This window comes from Manis pentadactyla, chromosome 11 (assembly GCF_030020395.1).
Source record: "Manis pentadactyla isolate mManPen7 chromosome 11, mManPen7.hap1, whole genome shotgun sequence".
Taxonomy (NCBI): Eukaryota; Metazoa; Chordata; class Mammalia; order Pholidota; family Manidae; genus Manis; species Manis pentadactyla.
In genome coordinates this window covers 11,111,286-11,131,641 of record NC_080029.1, presented here as the reverse complement: position 1 = coordinate 11,131,641, position 20,356 = coordinate 11,111,286, and the positions used below count along the sequence as shown (strand labels likewise).

At 35.9% G+C, this 20,356-nt stretch overlaps 1 protein-coding gene across 6 annotated transcripts in view; it reads right to left on the bottom strand.

Annotated features, from left to right (window-relative positions):
* The window catches only part of BTBD7 (BTB domain containing 7), an 87,699-nt gene that overhangs the window by 42,310 nt on the left and 25,033 nt on the right, over positions 1–20,356 (bottom strand). For all 6 annotated transcript variants that reach the window (XR_005024123.2, XM_036882074.2, XM_057488191.1 and 3 more), the window contains 2 exons: positions 17,360–17,547; positions 15,573–16,652 (listed from right to left, as the gene is read on the bottom strand). Coding sequence is in view for 5 of the 6 variants with exons in the window: in XM_036882074.2 (XP_036737969.1) it covers positions 15,573–16,652; positions 17,360–17,441 (1,162 nt within the window). In the remaining variant the exon portion in view is untranslated. The remainder of the gene's footprint in view (positions 1–15,572; positions 16,653–17,359; positions 17,548–20,356) is intronic.

Below are 20,356 nucleotides of genomic sequence, written 5' to 3'. Positions count from 1 at the left end.
CTAGTTGGGGTGAGGCTTTAATAACATGGGTAACTACTGAACCACTGTGTTGTATACTTGAAACGAATATAAGATTGTATATCAACGATACTTCCATTAAAAAAATCAATTAACATTCTTGCCAATATTTGTCAATGTAATCATAGGTAGCTAAGGATACAGGAATTTGGTGGGAATCAACAAAAGAATTCTGTGAGAATTAATTGGATATTTGGAATTTGCAGTAAAGAGTATTGTTTTTTTTTAAAGTCTGTATTATATCTATACTGACGTGAGCATAGCACTTCCTCTTTTATCTGATTACATTAATGCCTGTAAAGTTCAGATTAAATCCAATTGCTCAGACCTTGATTATAAAAAACACACAATTTGGGATGGAGGAAAAAACCAAACTCATTTCCCTCCACTGTGGCACCCTTGAAATTTCAGTATCACAAATAAAAGGTTTGCTATTGTTGAGAGAAAGCTTCTAATTAAATTCCACATAATTTTAAACAAAAAGGAACGGAAGACCTTCTACCCCAAGTGAACTATACACATTTTAGAAATAATACTTCTTGCTATGGCTATAAAGCGCCTGCTATACATTTACACTTAAAAAGGCATATAACAAGCTATAACATTAATTTATACCCACTGTCTTTTAACTATATTAAGGGTGAACAAACACTCTACTCTAAATAGACAAGATTATGGTAACTTCTTACAATTTTATTTTTCCTTAATAAAACAGGACAAAGAAGCAAAAAGATGCCTAATATATAAGTATTTACAAATTATTTTGACATTTTGAATTATATTCACATTACTGTAAATACATTTTTATTATTGAAATTTTAGATAATTAGTTCTTTGATCTCAATTATAAATTAGTGCAAAAGGTAAGATTGTCCTTGGATTAAATTTTTGTGGCCCCAAAAGATTAATAGCCTCAACTGGCTTTCAAGAATATTTTAAGTTCAACTGATATCCTATTTAGTATCACTGGGCCAACAAAGTAAAGAGTTGATGAGACCATTTTATTTGAAATTTAACTTAAAACCGAGTTTAATGGCAGAGAGTTATATACCATTTAGATCACATTTAAACTTACTTTTACATCTCCTAGATTGAAGTACAATGTTTTCATTTTATTTGCAACCTCAAGGGTTAAACATTTATTACCTGTCCCCACCACCACTTAAAAAAGAAAAGTTACTTGGTTTTCATAGGTATTAAAGGCAATTCAAAATATGTAACTGAGAGTCTACAATGAGCAAAGCACTGTGCTACGTACTTTAGGTGATTCAAAGATGACCAAGATTCTGATCTTATCTTTAGGAGTATATACTGTAATGATATACTTCAGGAATATACATAATTGACAGAGGAAATGTGACAGGTACATAGGTAATTCCAAAACAAGTTAGAAGATGTAAAAACCTAAAAGAAAAGTAAGTGTTTAGAAGTTTGCAGGAAGTAGAAAATACTTTAATCTGGAATTCTGTAAGACAAAACAATGGAGGTAGCATGTTGAGGTTGGCCTTAAAGAATACGTAGTATTTGAAATATTTAATATCAAAGGTAAAGATATCCCGAGACAAAAGAAAAGTGAAAAATGGTCTAAAAGTTCTAAAATAAAATATTAAATTAAATACTACTCATAATTTTGAGTAAAAAAAATTTTAAGTGTGAAGTTTCATTATGATTGGAGATCTGTAACTTGAATCATTTGAACTGCCATTTCTGAAACAGATTAATTCTTCATCGACATTGCATATTTAACTGAAATCTACATTTACTACTCTGATCTATTGATAATGGTTTTTAACTTAGCTCCATTATTCTCTAGAAGTGTATTCAGACTATTTTGATGAAGAGGAAACACTTACATGATCTCATTAGTTAACATTCCTGATAGATATGAAAGAATGCCCAGTTCTTTAGGATTGCAGCCTATCTAGGTTTCTCTGGTTCTTGAGCACTGATAACACATTATTATATTAAAAAATTTAATTTTGTAATCAAAGCACTATATGCTCACAATTTAAAGTCTTGTACCTAGTAGTAATAAAAAAAAAGTCACCCTGAAAACAAAACCCCCTGCCCTATTTCTTTCCCATTCCCACTCCTGCTCCCCAGAGGCAACTCTTGAATTTTTCAGCTATTTCTTCTAGAATTTACCTCTATATTATCATTTCTTAAAATATTCACTTATCATCATTAATCTACAATTACATGAAGAACATTATGGTGACTAGACTCCCCGCTTCACCAAGTTCCCCCCCACAAACCCCATGACAGTCACTGTCCATCAGCATAGTAAGATGCTGTAGACTCACTACTTGTCTTCTCTGCATTGCACAGCCCTCCCTATGCCCCCCTCACATTATACATGCTAACCGTAAGGCCCCCTTTCTTTTTCCCTGCCCTTATCCCTCCCTTCCCACCCCTCCTGCCCAGTCCCTTTCCCTTTGGTAACTGTTAGTCCATTCTTGGGTTCTGTAATTCTGCTGCTGTTTTGTTCCTTCAGTTTTTGCTTTGTTCTTATACTCCACATATGAGTGAAATCATTTGGTACTTGTCTTTCTCTGCCTGGCTTATTTCACTGACCATAATACCTCTAGCTCCATCCATGTTGTTGCAAATGGTAGGATCTGTTTTTTCCTTATGGCTCAGAAATATTCCATTGTGTATATGTACCACATCTTCTTTATCCATTTATCTACTGATGGACATTTAGGTTGATTCCATTTCTTGGCTATTGTAAATAGTGCAGCGATAAACATAGGGGTGCATCCGTCTTTTTCAAACTGGACTGCTGCATTCTTAGGGTAAATTCCTAGAGGTGGAATTCCTGGGTCAAATGGTATTTCTATTTGGAGCTTTTTGAGGAACCTCCGTACTGCTTTCCACAATGGCTGAACTAATTTGCATTCTCACCAGCAGTGCAGGAGGGTTCCCCTTTCTCCGCAACCTCACCAACATTTGCTGTTGTTTGTCTTTTGGATGGTGGCAATCCTTACTGGTGTGAAGTGATATCTCATTGTGGTTTTAATTTGCATTTCTCTGATGACAAGCGATGTGGAGCATCTTTTCATGTGTCTGTTGGCCATCTGAATTTCTTCTTTGGAGAACTGTCTGTTCAGCTCCTCTGCCCATTTTTTAATTGGATTATTTGCTTTTTGTTTGCTGAGGTGCATGAGCTCTTTATATATTTTGGATGTCAACCCTTTCTCGGATCTGTCATTTATGAATATATTCTCCCATACTGTAGGGTACCTTTTTATTCTATTGATGGTGTCCTTTGCTGTACAGAAACTTTTCAGCTTGATATAGTCCCATTTGTTCATTTTTGCTTTTCTTTCCCTTGCCCGGGGAGATATGTTCATGAAGAAGTCGCTCATATTTATGTCCAAGAGATTTTTGCCTATGTTTTTTTCTAAGAGTTTTATGGTTTCATGACTTACATTCAGGTCTTTGATCCATTTCGAATTTACTTTTGTGTATGGGGTTAGACAGTGATCCAGTTTCATTCTCTTACATGTAGCTGTCCAGTTTTGCCAGCACCATCTGTTGAAGAGACTGTCATTTCCCCATTGTATGTCCATAGCTCCTTTATCATATATTAACTGACCAGAAATATTTGGGTTATTATCTGGGGTCTCCATTCTGTTCCACTGGTCTGTGGCCCTGTTATTGTGCCAGTACCAAACTGTCTTGATTACTGTGGGTTTGTAGTAGAGCTTGAAGTTGGGGAGTGAGATCCCAGCAACTTTACTCTTCCTTCTCAGGATTGCTTTGGCTATTCGGGGTCTTTGGTGTTTCCATATGAATTTTTGAATTATTTGTTCCAGTTCATTGAAGAATGTTGCTGGTAATTTGATAGGGATTGCATCAAATCTGTATATTGCTTTGGGCAGGATGGCCATTTTGACGATATTAATTCTTCCTAGCCAAGAGCATGGGATGAGTTTCCATTTGTTAGTGTCCTCTTTAATTTCTCTTAAGAGTGTCTTATAGTTTTCACGGTATAGGTCTTTCACTTCCTTGGTAAGGTTTATTCCTAAGTATTTTATTCTTTTTGATGCAATTGTGAATGGAATTGTTTCCTGATTTCTCTATTAGTTCATTGTTAGTGTATAGGAAAGCTACAGATTTCTGTGTTAATTTTTTTTTTTTCAGAGGGCATCTCTTATATTTATTGATCAAATGGTTTTTAACAACAATAAAATTCTGTATAGGGGAGTCAATGCTCAATGCACAATCATTAATCCACCCCAAGCCTAATTTTCGTCAGTCTCCAATCTTCTGAAGCATAACGAACAAGTTCTTACATGGTGAACAAATTCTTACATAGTGAGAAAGTTCTTACATGGTGAACAGTACAAGGGCAGTCATCACAAAACTTTTGGTTTTGATCACGCATTATGAACTATAAACAATCAGGTCAAATATGAATATTCGTTTGATTTTTATACTTGATTTATATGTGGATCCCACATTTCTCCCTTTATTATTATTATTTTTAATAAAATGCTGAAGTGGTAGGTAGATACAAGATAAAGGTAGAAAACTTAGTTTAGTGTTGTAAGAGAGCAAATGTAGATGATCAGGTGTGTGCCTACAGACTATGTGTTAATCCAAGCTAGACAAGGGCAATAAAACATCCACAGATGCAGATTTCTCTCAAAACAGGGGGGGTGAGGTTCTAAGCCTCACCTCTGTTGATCCCCAATTTCTCACCTGATGGCCCCCCTGCGACTGTGCCTGTCTTAGGTTGTTCCTCCCTTGAGGAATCTTACCCGTCTCTGGCTAACCAGTCATCTTCCAGGGCCATACACAGAAATGTAAAGTTGGTAAGTGAGAGAGAAGCAATATTGTTTGAAAAGGTTAGCTTTTTACTTCTTTGCAGATTTATGCCCTGTGGCTTCTATGCCCAGCATTTGTCTTGAGGTATCTTTACCACTTGGAGGAATTATGATACTCGGTTAATTCGATATGAGGCACGAATTCTATTTAAGGGTTGTAATTAGGAAGGAAGAAGAAAAGCTATAGAGGTAGCAGACGGAAGAAAACATGGGAAGATTGATTATTTCTTTGACATATCTTCTTGTAGAGTAACTTAAGCATGTATAGGTTTTAAACTACTAATTAAATTGCACACACACATTAACATAATAGGAATACAGTTACATAACCAAAGCAGATCTATAATTACCAGCCATCTCCAGTGAAGCCAAGAAAACCAGTTAGGCACCCTAGGCATTTGTGAAAATTTGTCTATGATATGATGGATATTGTCCAACTGTACTTGAACAGTCTGAGAGAAATCAGACAAATTAAAACATCCCATTCCTGGGAACTGTTCACATCCCATATGTTCTTTTAACAGTAGATAGTCTGTAGTTGTAAGATTTTGGAGTGCTACAACTTGCACTTCTCCTAATTCTTGGTTGAGTTCCAACAGTGTAGATCCAGTCAAATTCGTTGTTTTACTGTATGCACAGGCCAGCTTAGATATCTCCTTCTTCATTCCCATGGCAAGTCCAGGAACCGGTGGGATGAATGCAGCTACAACTGCAGCATCGCCTGGATCTTTGTTGAGGTTTTTTGATGATTATCTTCTGGTATGACTCTTCCAGAGAGTGCTGATGTTGGAAGTTCTTCTTCATATCGTATCTTAGTTCATTTTCTGGGTAGCCAAATTAGGCTTTGGTCCTCTGTATAAACACAAACAAACCCCTTGCCCACACTTTGATATGCCCTTTATACCATTGTGTAGAACTCATTGGAGGTCACCACACAGGAACTGCTTTTTTTTTTTTTTAAGAGAAAGGAATATTATCAGAAAAGTGTACCTCCATAGCCGATCATCTGACCCCCTTTAAGTGATCAAAATTAAGGATATTTAAGGCATGCATTAATCATTGATTTACAGTTAGTTTTATCCTATCATGGAGTAATCCCCCTTTTCTTTCTTTCTTTTCTTTTTTTTTTGTTATCTTTAATCTACACTTACATGAAGAATATTATGTTTACTAGGCTCTGCCCTATACCAGGTCCCCCCTATAAACCCCTTTACAGTCACTGTCCATCAGCATAGCTAAATGTTGTAGAATCACTACTTGTCTTCTCTGTGTTATACAGCCCTCCCCTTTCTCCCACCCCCCCATGCATGCTGATCTTAATACCCCCCTTCTTCCTCCCCCCTCCTTATCCCTCCCTACCCACCCATCCTCCCCAGTCCCTTTCCCTTTGGTACCTGTTAGTCCATTCTTGGGTTCTGTGATTCCACTGCTGTTTTGTTCCTTCAGTTTTTCCTTTGTTCTTATACTCCACAGATGAGTGAAATAATTTGGTATTTCTCTTTCTCTGCTTGGCTTATTTCACTGAGCATAATTCCCTCCAGCTCCATCCATGTTGTTGCAAATGGTAGGATTTGCCCTCTTCTCATGGCTGAGTAGTATTCCATTGTGTATATGTACCACATCTTCTTTATCCATTCATCTACCAATGGACATTTAGGTTGTTTCCAATTCTTGGCTATTGTAAATAGTGCTGCGATAAACATAGGGGTGCATCTGTCTTTCTCAATCTTGATTGCTGTATTCTTAGGGTAAATTCCTAGGAGAGGAATTCCTGGGTCAAATGGTAAGTCTGTTTTGAGCATTTTGATGAACCTCCATACTGCTTTCCACAATGGTTGAACTAATTTACATTCCCACCAGCAGTGTAGGAGGGTTCCCCTTTCTCCACAGCCTCGCCAACATTTGTTGTTGTTTGTCTTTTGGATGGCAGCCATCCTTACTGGTGTGAGGTGATACCTCATTGTAGTTTTAATTTGCATTTCTCTGATAATTAGTGATGTGGAGCATCTTTTCATGTGTCTGTTGGCCATCTGTATTTCTTTTTTGGAGAACTGTCTGTTCAGTTCCTCTGCCCATTTTTTAATTGGATTATTTGATTTTTGTTTGTTGAGGCATGTGAGCTCTTTATATATTTTGGACATCAAGCCTTTATCGGATCTGTCATTTACAAATATATTCTCCCATACTAGAGGGTTCCTTATTGTTCTATTGATGGTGTGTTTTGCTGTACAGAAGCTTTTCAGCTTAACATAGTCCCACTTGTTCATTTTTGCTGTTGTTTACCTTGCCTGGGGAGATATGTTCAAGAAGAGGTCACTCATGTTTATGTCTAAGAGGTTTTTGCCTATGTTTTTTTCCAAGAGTTTAATGGTTTCATGACTTACATTCAGGTCTTTGATCCATTTTGAATTTACTTTTGTATATGGGGTAAGACAATGGTCCAGTTTTGCCAGCACCATCTGTTGAAGAGACTGTCATTTCCCCACTGTATGTCCATGGCTCCTTTATCAAATATTAATTGACCATATATGTTTGGGTTAATGTCTGGATTCTCTAGTCTGTTCCATTGGTCTGTGGCTCTGTTCTTGTGCCAGTACCAAATTGTCTTGATTACTATGGCTTTATAGTAGAGCTTGACGTTGGGGAGTGAGATCCCCCCTACTTTATTCTTCTTTCTCAGGATTGCTTTGGCTATTCGGGGTCTTTGGTGTTTCCATATGAATTTTTGAATTATTTGTTCCAGTTCATTGAAGAATGTTGCTGGTAATTTGATAGGGATTGCATCAAATCTGTATATTCCTTTGGGCAGGATGGCCATTTTGACGATATTAATTCTTCCTAGCCAGGAGCATGGGATGAGTTTCCATTTGTTAGTGACCTCTAATTTCTCTTTAGAGTGTCTTGTAGTTTTCAGGGTATAGGTCTTCCACTTCCTTGGTGAGGTTTATTCCTAGGTATTTCATTCTATTAGATGCTATTGTGAATGGAATTGTTTTCCTGATTTCTCTTTGTATTAGTTCATTGTTAGTGTATAGGACAGCTACAGATTTCTGTGTGTTAATTTTGTATCCTGCAACTTTGCTGTATTCAGATATCAGTTCTAGTAGTTTTGGAGTGGAGTCTTTAGGGTTTTTTATGTACAATATCATGTCATCTGCAAATAGTGACAGTTTGACTTCTTCTTTACCAATGTGGATTCCTTGTATTTCTTTGTTTTTGTCTAATTGCCGTGGCTAGGACCTCCAGTACTACGTTGAATAACAGTGGGGAGGAGTGGGTATCCTTGTCTTGTTCCCAATGTTAGAGAAAAAGCTTTCAGCTTTTCACTGTTCAGTATGATATTGGTTGTGGGTTTATCATATATGGCCTTTATTATGTTGAGGTACCTGCCCTCTATACCCATTTTGTTGAGTTTTTATCATGAACGGATGTTGTGTTTTGTCAAATGCTTTTTCAGAATCTATGGATATGATCATGTGGTTTTTGTCCTTCTTTTTGTTTACGTGGGGGATGATGTGGATGGATTTTTGGATGATGTAACATCCTTGCATCCCTGGGATGAATCCCACTTGGTCTTGGTGTATGATCCTTTTGATGTATTTTTGAATTCGGTTTGCTAATATTTTGTTGAGTATTTTTGCATCTACGTTCATCAGGCATATTGGTCTGTAATTTTCTTTTTTGGTAGGGTCTTTGCCTGGTTTTGGTATTAGGGTGATATTGGCTTCATAGAATGAGTTTGGGAGTATTCCCTCCTCTTCTATTTTTTGGAACACTTTAAGGAGAATGGGAATTATATTTTCTCTGTATGTCTGATAAAATTCCAAGGTAAATCCATCTGGCCCGGGGGTTTTGTTCTTGGGTAGTTTTTTGATTACCGCTTCAATTTCTTTGCTGGTAATTGGTTTGTTTAGATTTTGTGTTTCTTCCTTGGTCAGTCTTGAAAGATTGTATTTTTCTAGGAAGTTGTCCATTTCTTCTAGGTTTTCCAGCTTCTTAGCATATAGGTTTTCATAGTCGTCTCTAATAATTCTTTGTATTTCTGTTGGGTCTGTCGTGATGTTTCCTTTCTCGTTTCTGATTCTGTTGATGTGTGTTGATTCTCTTTTTCTCTTAATAAGTCTGGCTAGAGGCTTATCTACTTTGTTTATTTTCTCAAAGAACCAGCTCTTGGTTTCATTGATTTTTTCTATTGTTTTATTCTTTTCAATTTTATTTATTTCTTCTCTGATCTTTATTATGTCCCTCCTTCTGCTGACTTTGGGCCTCATTTGTTCTTCGTTTTCCAATTTTGATAATTGTGACGTTAGAATTTGGGTTTGTTCTTCCTTCTTTAAATATGCCTGGATTGCTATATACTTTCCTCTTAAGACTGCTTTTGCTGTGTCCCACAGAAGTTGAGGCTTTGTGTTGTTGTTGTCATTTATTTCCATATATTGCTAGATCTCCATTTTAATTTGGTCATTGATCCATTGACTATTTAGGAGCATGTTGTTAAGCCTCCATGTGTTTGTAAGCCTTTTTGCTTTCTTTGTACAATTTATTTCTAGTTTTATACCTTTGTGGTCTGAAAAGTTGGTTGATAGAATTTCAGTCTTTTGGAATTTACTGAGGCTGTTTTTGTGGCCTAGTATGTGGTCTATTCTGGAGAATGTTCCATGTGCACTTGAGAAGAATGTGTATCCTGTTGCTTTTGGGTGTAGAGTTCTATAGATGTCTATTAGGTCCATCTGTTATATTGTGCTGTTCAGTGCCTCTGTGTCCTTACTTATTTTCTGTCTGGTGGATCTGTCCTTTGGAGTGAGTGGTGTGTTGAAGTCTCCTAAAATGAATGCATTGCATTCTATTTCCTCCTTTAGTTCTGTTAGTATTTGTTTCACATATGCTGGTGCTCCTGTGTTGGGTGCATATATATTTATAATGGTTATATCCTCTTGTTGGACTGAGCCCTTTATCATTATGTAATGTCCTTCTATATCTCTTGTTACTTTCTTTGTTTTGAAGTCTATTTTATCTGATACCAGTACTGCAACACCTGATTTTTTCTCCCTATTGTTTGTATGAAATATCTTTTTCCATCCCTTAACTTGTAGTGTGTGCATATCTTTGGGTTTGAGGTGAGTCTCTTGTAAGCAGCATATAGATGGGTCTTGTTTTTTTATCCCTTCAGTGACTCTATGTCTTTTGATTGGTGCATTCAGTCCATTTACATTTAGGGTGATTATCGACAGGTATGTACTTATTGACATTTCAGGCTTTAGATTCGTGGTTACCAAAGGTTCCAGGTTACTTTTCTTATTATCTAAGAGTCTAACTTAACTCACTTAGTATGCTGTTACAAACACAATCTAAAGGTTCTTTTCTATTTCTCCTCCTTTTTCTTCCTCCTTCTTTCTTTATATATTAGGTATCAAATTCTGTACTTTTTATCTATCCCTTGATTGACTTTGAGGACAGTTAATTTAATTTTGCATTTGCTTCATAATTAGCTGTTCTACTTTCTTCACTGTGGTTTTATTACGTCTGGTGACAGCTATTCAACCTTAGGAACACTTCCATCTATAGCAGTCCCTCCAAAATGGTCTGTAGAGATGGTTTGTGGGAGGTAAATTCTCTCAGCTTTTGCTTATCTGGAAATTGTTTAATTCCTCCTTCAAATTTAAATGATAATCTTGCCAGATAAAGTAATCTTGGTTCCAGGCCCTCCTGCTTCATGGCATTAAATACATCATGCCACTCCCTTCTGGCCTGTAAGGTTTCTGCTGAGAAGTCTGATGTTAGTCTGATGGGCTTTCCTTTGTATGTGATCTTATTTCTCTCTCTGGCTGCTTTTAGCAGTCTGTCCTTATCCTTGATCTTTCCCATTTTAATTACTATGTGTCTTGGTGTTGTCTTCCTTGGGTCCCTTGTGTTGGGAGATCTGTGGATCTCCATGGCCTGAGAGACTATGTCCTTCCCCAGATTGGGGAAGTTTTCAGCAACTACCTCCTCAAAGACACTTTCTATCCCTTTCTCTCTCTCTTCTTCTTCTGGTATCCCTATAATGCAAATATTGTTCCGCTTGGATTGGTCACACAGTTCTCTCAATATCCTTTCATTCTTAGAGATCCTTTTTTCTCTCTGTGCCTCAGCTTCTTTGTATTCCTGTTCTCTAGTTTCTATTTCATTTATCGTCTCCTCCACCATATCCAACATGCTTTTAATACCCTCCATCATGCTCTTCAACAATTGGATCTCCAACCTGAATTCATTCCTGAGTCCTTGGATATCTTTCCGTACCTCCATTAGAATGTTGATGATTTTTATTTTGAACTCCCTTTCAGGAAGAGTCACAAGGTCCATATCATTTAAATCTTTCTCGGGAGTTGTATTAATAATTTTACTCTGGACAAGGTTCCTTTGGCGTTTCATGTTTGTATATGGCGCCCTCTAGTGTCCAGAAGCTGTGGTCTCTGGAGCTGCTGAGCCCCTGAAGCAATGTCGGGGGTCGCAGGGGAGCGGTACTGGTGCCTGGGGGTAGGAAAGAGCTGTTCCCCGCCTCCCGGCTGCTGTGCCTGGCTGCACTGCCTGAGCCAGTGGGTCAGTCACACAGGTATAAGTTTTTGTCCTAGAGCAGCCGGATATGGATCCCTGCTTTCCACAAGCGGCCGGAATCCCAGTCTCCCCAGGAACTCTGCCTGTATTAACTTTTCCAACCCGGTAGTCATGACAGTCTCATGAAAGCACCATGAATTTAGGTTTGTGCTCCCAGCGCAGATCTCTGGAGCTAGGTATTCAGCAGTCCCAGGCCTTCCACTCCCTCCCTGCTCCGTTTCTCTTCCTCCCGCCGGTGAGCTGGGGTGGGGGAGTGGCTTGGGTCCCGCGGAGCCACAGCTCTGGTACGTTACCCCGTTCGGTAAGGTCTGCTCTTTTCTCCAGGTGTATGCAGTCTGACGCCGTCCTCTTTCCTATTGCTCTCTCAGGATTAGTTGCGCCAATTAAATTTTCTAATTGTATCCAGTTTTAGGAGGAAGCCTCTGTCTCTCCTCTCACGTAGCCATCTTTAATCAACGCCTATATTATCATTTTTTATTAAATCAGTATTCAGTGTCCCTATTATGACTAAATTCTGCTTACTGCTGAGCCATGCTGTGTATTAGAATTACATTTTCTCCCAAATGTAATAAAAAATTTTTCTTGGAAATAATAATTTCTTTTCCCACTTGCTTCATTTTCTATAAATCTACTGCTAACTCTTCATAAAGGCACTAAAAGATCCATAAAATCTCAACATCAAGTGTTACTTCACATTCAGCCATTCAGGTAACTGGTTTCTCCCAGATATCTACTTGCTGGAGCCTTTCACCCTTTTACTCCAGTCAACACTGGATGCCTACTAGACTACTCCACAGCTGGTACCTAGGAATTCCCTTTCTTCTTTCCTGTATTGGACCCCATTTTCTGGATCCTACATTTCTCTGTTCTTAGTTTACTTCACTGTTCAATGGAACACATCCTCAGTAACTTCCTGATTAGGGGTACAGGGGAGGTAAGTTTTTGAGGCAAGACTGAAAAATGCGTTTAGCCTTACATTTGACTGACAGTGTGGCCAGTATAGAATTTTGTGTTTAAAATAATTTTCCATCATCTTTTTGTAGGCACTAGCCACTGTAGTGTAGTATTCTGTTTTTGCTTTTGAAAAGTTCAATACCATTCTGACTTCTATTTCTCTGTAGGGAACATAATTTTTCCTCTCTGCAACATTTTAGAATCTTCTCTTTTTCCCTTTCTGTAGGGAAACTTGTTAACACAGAAATTCCTCTCACACTAGTCCTTTGATACTTCTCTTCCATTCCCCCTATATATGTTTCTAAAACCACTATTTGTTAAGATGATACACCTTCTGGATGAATACTATCATTTTTTTTCTTGTCCCCAACTGTGGTCCATCTCTGTTACTAGACTTGTTCAATTTTACCTTTCAGTCCCTCTGCTAAATTTTTCATTTCAGCTAACATTATTTCCAAGAGCTCCTGTTTTTACTTTTATAGCATCCTATTTATGTCTCATTGATTCAATACAACGTTCTTTTATATATGAATATTGCGATTCAACCGAAGTCTTATGGTCTTTCTTAACTGGGAATCCTCTTCTGAATCATAGAAAACAGTAAGATTTTGGTGGCTATTTTCTTAATTCTCTACAAAATGGTACTTAATACCATGCTGAATGCAAGGGAGAGATTCTAATTCATTACACTCAACAGATGCTTCAGAGTATTATAGATTTAATCTGCTTGCAGAACTACTGCTGAGAAGAGCTGATTATACCATGACAAATATCCAGATACTCGAAATAGTTTGATATACCAATCACCAGTGATAAAATTATATGAAAATCTTAAAACCAATAATTACCTAGTAAAAATCTATAAAATATACTTAGTATTGCGTTTAACCAATACAATTATAGAATTAGTTTTTTATCTTAAGTTCATTTTAGAAAAGAATGTGGTTGTGAAGGAAATACGTTGGGATGCTCATCATGTAAAAGTTGGTATTTATTGAATGCTCACTATGTATTGTGTACTATTCAGATCACTAAACACAGATGATTTCCTTTAATTCTCATAATCTTACCTTACAGGGTTACTATTCTTATTTTATAAGTAAGAAAACCGGGACTTCAAGAGGTGACTTGTTTTGAGGTCAAACAAGTTAAAACATGGTTGTGAAGGATTCAAATCCAGTTTGTCAGGTTCTGGAGCCTGAGCGCTTAACCTTTGTGGTGTAAAATCCCTCTCCAAGAGATCAAATATTCTTCTTCCCATATTGAAAGTATGGTTTGTTTTAAACCCTAACATGAAGAGTATCATGAGTATTGGGGAAAAATAAGGCCTACACAGAGTGCAAAAAACAAAAAACAAATAACCCAAACTCTCTATTTCAAACAATGAAAGGAAACAGAGCCATTTACATGCAAATTTAAGGGAATATATATAATTTAAGTAATTAGGATTAAGGTAATACAAAGAATGTTGTTTTCCATTTTTCAATGTACTAAAAAAACCACACAATTTCTAGCTAAGTGATAAAAAAATTTTTAACTCATTTAACATAAAAGAACTCTAAAGTATTACCTAAGATCCAAGTGCTGGCTCACAATTTTACTTTTCATACAAAACTTAAAACAATAAAAAATAATTGAATAACTATTAAGGGATGCTCTCCCATTTTTTATAACAGCAAAGTATATACAACACACTTTGCTTTCTTATTAAACATATCAAAAAAATGAAACCAATTTGAGAAAATAGAGATTATTTTACCTTTTTGGTAATGATGTTTCAAATTTTTCTGTAGAGACATTTTCTGACAAATTTGGCTTTACTGAATAGAAGAATGGTAGGTCAAGCTGTGAGGTTACTTTTGATAACATATTTTCCTACAGTCTGACATCTAAATAGTCTATTATTAATATAATGATTCTTATTTTAAACCAGTAAGAAAATGTTCTAATGACATTTTAATTGTGGTAATGAAATAAAATTAGTACTATTACCAAAAAGAAAATGGTAAAGTAAGATTTTAGAAGATTCTTTATGTAACAGAAATCTCAATATTTTTCATTCATGTTTACTAGTGCCTTCCTCTGTATAATTCCTCTAATTTTTATTACTGACACTGTTATTTAACTGGAGCTTTTTTATTTTTCAAAGTCCTATTAATTTCTTGATTTAGCCATACAATACATTGTTTTCAAGTTAGAAAAATGTTATTAGCTTTCCACTCCTTATTTTTTATTTATTTACATTCATGTATTTTACCCAAACCATTACATTCTCTTCAAATTGACAACTTCTAATGTTCTTTTAGCAAATACTCATTAGCTAAATTTCACTAGTAATTTCATATGATGTAGCTTGTTTTCTTCTAATATGAGGCCATAAAAGCAAAGAATGCATTCTGTCAAGATAGCAGATTCCCTTTGCTCATTCATGGAAGGTCTTTTTTCCCCGCTCTGAAATGTTAAGATCCTAATGTTTACCGATGCATATATAATTCTTTTAATGCCACTTTTATGTGTTTGCCAATAACACCAAAAATATGTCATAACTTAAACATTTTTGTTTAAATGAAGAAGGCATATAAGTCTAGTACTAACTGCCTTACACACTGTAAGCTGTTGCTTGATGTACATGTTGAGCTTGAAAAGAAGATACGGAATATTTTAAAATTTAAATCAGACACACTGCCCTCCTCTTTGATTCAAATAAATTTGTATCCAAATCTTCATTTTTGTAATGAACTTTCATTCTTATTCTAAACATTTAAATGTCAATAAGGCCCTGAGCGTAAATATGAGAATCTAAGTTATCCAAGGAGTCATAGCAAGAATAATCTTGAAATGTGGGAAACAGGGTTAGCTCAAAGCACGGGTACAGACAGGGCATAGTTGGGTGGTGGCTGGGTAATTATATATTCCCACACCTAGGGCTTATATTAAGGGAGAAAGAGATTCATCTATTGCTCTTAGTTACTAGCTGTGAATACTTGGCTTTAATGCTAAATGAACAGCCACATTAATACTAACCCTCAATTCTGTCTCAGATGTCACAACCATATATTTGAAAAAAACTGAACTGTCACATCACAAACACTGAAATCATGGATTCTGGTTCTGTTTTCAATTCGGAAGACAAATAATATGTAATTCCAGAAACCAAAATTAAAAATTTCATACCTTGTGCAAGCATGTTAAATTCCAAGAATAGTGCTATGTGGTAAAGTTCCATGGCTTCTTCTGCCCTGGTCATGTTTGGCTTCCCTGCGACGAGAGCCTGAACTTCACTGAGACTCCCGACAGAGGGGCTACAGTGCAAAACGGAGAGGTCCACCACGTCCGTATACATACAGTGTAATATAACTTTCGCATATTTTTTTGGTATAATGGATTCATCTAATATAATTCTTGTGGGAGTCCTCAAAGTTCGGTCTGTGATTTCTTCACCAGTCCGTATCCTCCTTTGCAATAAATTTCGAAAAAATGGGGACCGTGCTGAAATGATAGCCTTGTGAGCTTTAAGCTCTTCATCTAAACAGTTCTGATTTCCACCAAAAGCTTCAACCAGTTCAGAATCTGAAGAAAAACTAAGGACGACATCATAATAACACATGTAATCAAAAAGTCCACGCATATCTACATCAAGGGAATTTGGTGTTCCAAATTCTTCACTAAGCTGAACGAGGATATCAACATTTTGAAACCTTGAGTCCTCCATTCCAAACTCTCCTGTATAAAGGTAGTGTAACAAAGCAGAAAACATGGGCATATCTATACCAGCTGTGTTGATGTCCATTATTATCTCTGCCCCATACTCGGGTGAGGAAGAAAGCAGTGTTTTAAAAAACGGACACCTTGCTGCCAAAATGGCACGATGAACAGGAAAACAAGTTTCTTGAAATATTAAGTCTACATCGGTACAATATTTGTACTCATAAAGATCGGCCATATCTTTCTGCAGTGTCCGGGCTTCTGGTCTAGCCAAACTGGCTTGCAGAGAAAGTTCCTTTAAGGCTGAAGTTCCCTCATACTCCTCCACTAATGCATTAACATCTCTAACATCCCACCCAGAGAGGAGTTCTCGCATCTGCTTGGCATGATCAGCAGACCTATTAGATTTCCGACGCTTAATAAACTTCTTTTTGAGGGTGGCAAGGCCAGAGGTTCTCTTTTTTTTGTCTTGTGGTTTCTCATGGCCGTGATCAAGGCTATATAATTTTGATTCACAACCATAGCCTTGCTGAGAGTAGGATGATGTCCCTAAGAGGGAAATAAAACAAATTAAAATTTGTTTTTCTTAAAACATTAATTTTCAACATTCACTTTAACAGATATTTCATGCTAAAATCTTTTTTATAGACATTCCTGAACCATTCAAATAAAATTGATTTCTGTTTTTATAAAGGAAGATAAAAAGCTCAAAAAACTTATTTTTATTTAATAAGGAATAGAGATAAAAAGGGCAGATTTTTCTTAATTTAAAAAAATGCTTTTGGTTCTTCTCTGGCTATCAAGGACCAGATATCATAGAGCTTAATCATGGACTCTGAGGAAATGAAAATTAGGCAGATTTGTATATTAAGAATATTACTTCTATATAATTGTAAAGTGTTTCTTTTTTTCTTCTTCTTTACTACACGAAGGCTGCATTTGTATTGGGGAAAACAAATGGATTAGGACAGAAGAAACATGTGTTTTACACCAGTGGAGGTTGCTGGTTTTCCTAGGGTAATTGGAAATTATGGTTAAGACAACCAAAGAAAAGATCAACTGTGCTATAGCAGCTTGGTTTAGGATAAAAAGCACACAAGCCAGATTTACATTTGTTGGGCAAGAAATTTGGATGCTGCACAGTTATTACCTATAACTTTTTCACAGCTCAGTTCTCTTTTCATCCAAACAGACCACTGAAAACACAATTCTATATATTCACAAAAGGAAATGAAGTTAGAAAAACTGAAAGTTACCTATAAAAGTCTGCTGGGCTTGAGAATTTCCCCCTACCCTTGGGGAGCATGAATGAGGATAGTTAGATGCATTAGCACCCATTTTCTTCAGTCACTCAGGCAGTCCATCTGCTGGTTCTTCAGAGTATAATCCCAGAGGCCTTTATGAACTTTCAACCCTGGATCCAGCAGCCTCTTTTCATCCATTTCTTGATATGAAACAAAAATAATTTTATTCATTTTTTCAAATGTATCACAAATTGCAGTTAAAAAAAGCAAGCTACTGAAAACTTTTATTTGCAAATAATGACATGCTGTCAAATTCACATGTAGAAATTTCAGAAAATGTAGTTAAACTTGAATTATGAATCAGTGTTAGCTGCAATTTTGAGCCATAACATGTACCAATTACTTTTTAGTCTTAGAAAGTACATATCAGACTAAAATATAGTTACAGAAAGAGTATTTCAAATCACAAGGAAAAAATCTGTAGACTAAAAAGAAAGTTCTCATTTTTTTCTAATCCTTAGACACCAACATCAGCAATAATCTAACATTCTAAGTCATTTATAAACACGTAAGAGGCTGATACAAAGAGCATATAATTGATTGGTTTGTTATTTTCCTACCTTAGATAAAATTGCTTAAATTGATCTTTAATCTGTGTAACCTGGCATTTTACTGATAGAGTGGCAAGAAAAGATGGACAGTTAAAACTAAGTACCTTTAGGCTACTTGTTCCACACATAATTTTGAGAGAAGATATAGAGTGAGACTCAAGGGAAATGAGAACTTTTATTATCCTCCCTATAAGGCACTTAAGTAAAGATACTGCTTCCTATTACCCAATATTTTGATATAACACTGACAGGACAGTATGATTTTAACGATTACAGAACAAATTCCACACCATGGAAACTTAACTCTCAAAAGCTGCCAGGAGGAGATACATGTGCAAAGAGAAGAAACTCTGAGAACGAGTTAATATGAATACTTCTAAATCTTTAAAGTATCTAGTTATATAAAACTTATCTTACTAAAAGGGCTAATGGTTTAAGAGGAAACACAATTTAAAATCTACTACTGGAATTGTTAGGACACCAACTAAAAGGCAGTTAATCTAGCCTCATAATGAAGAATGGAATGTTTTAATAAATGGAATTACACACACACATACACACACACACACACACACACAAAATATCACAAAAAACCTGCTAGAAAATAAAACTTTGTCAAGATTCTTGGAACTTACTTTCATCTTGGTTACTGACACAGCATAACCTTAGGAATTCAAGTTTAAGAAAATCATCATTAACATTTGTACTTTCCTTTAATCTTTTCCCACTACTTACATGAAAGTTTATTTATCTAAGCACAGAATTATCTAAAAGTGCTTAAGAGAAGACTGGGAAACTTTCTACTAATTAGATATTATGCAAAGTTACAGTAACTTCAATCAACAAGCAAATTTCCTATTTGAAGTTTACCTATTTACATGGGAAAACAAAGCATATTAGATTTGTTACTTCAGTGGACCCTACTGGAGTCAGAAAGGTAACCAAAGATGTGACGCTGAGTTCTGTTAAGAACTACCCAGCAAGGAATCGGAAGAGTTTAACATACTGTTTTGTAAACATTAAATGGTCAAGAAATTACTTCTTCCAGTGAAGTCAGTTTTTGTAAAATGACACTTAGTGTAAGTAAATTCAGTTTTCTATTCTTAAATATTAGGTAGAAGAGTCTGCTTTTTGGGGGGGGTAATTCATTTTGAATGGTGTCAATTTTCATAAAATAGAAACAAAATCTTCCCATTAATTTCATTTCAAACTTAAAAATCCATTAAGTCTAAAAAAATCTTGGTTTTCAAACTGAGCTCCTTAAAAGCTTCATAGTTCTTCAGGCATGTTTGGTGATTCTTTAAAAGAAATTAGAGTTGTGGAAGCCAAATTTGTGTCCTCACTTAGAGGTCACATCCTATTCTCAATCACTAAAGATTTGCATTTAAAACATAAAAATGGCAGAGATAATCCTTTCTCAAATTTGAAATGTATTAAGAAAAATCCAGAATAAAAACATTATGCCAAGTAAATGCCTTTACCAAAAATGAGGGAGGAAAAAAGATGAGCAGATAAGCATTGGATCTGGAAGTAACAGCGGTCAAAGTGCAGGCAAAGAGTAGTTTCTAAAGTGTTACTCCGAAGGCAGTCTTTTTTTCACTTCCTTCTTTACTCATTTTTGAAATTCCACATTGCTTTTTGGTTTTTTTTGCTTTTTAATTCCTAATGACTGCAGAACAAACTCACTAACAGAACAAGAAAGACTGCAAACTCACTAACAAAGCAGAAGGAAGAATTCAATCAACGTAATACACCACCTTAACAAAATGAAGGATAGAAGTCTTACAATTTCAATAGATGCAGAAAAAGCATCGGACAAAATTCAACATCCATTTATGATAAAAACTCTCAACAAAGTGGGTATAGAGGCAATGAACACCAACATAAAACGGGCCATACAGCTAACATCATACTCAACAGTAAAAATCTGAACGTTTTCGTCAAAGATCAGGAACAAGACAAAGATGCCCACTTATGCCACTACTATTCAACATAGTACTGAAGTTCTAGCCACAGCAATTAGGCATCAAATAAGAGGCATCCAAATGGGAAAGAAGTAAAACTGTCACTATTTGCAGATGACATGATACTATATATAGAAAACCCTAAAGACTTAACCAAAAAACTATTAGGATAAATGAATTTAGTAAAGTCACTGGATACAAAATTAACATATAGAAATTGGTTGTATCTCTATACACTACTTATGAGATATCTTAAAGAGAAATTAAGGAAACAATCTCATTTGCAACTGCATCAAAACAAATAAAATACTTAGGAATAAATTTAACCAAGGAGGTGAAAGACCTGTACTCTGAAAAGTGTAAGAACTGAGGAAAGAAACTGAAGATGACTGAAAGAAATGGAAACACATACCATAGTTATGGATTATAAGAAT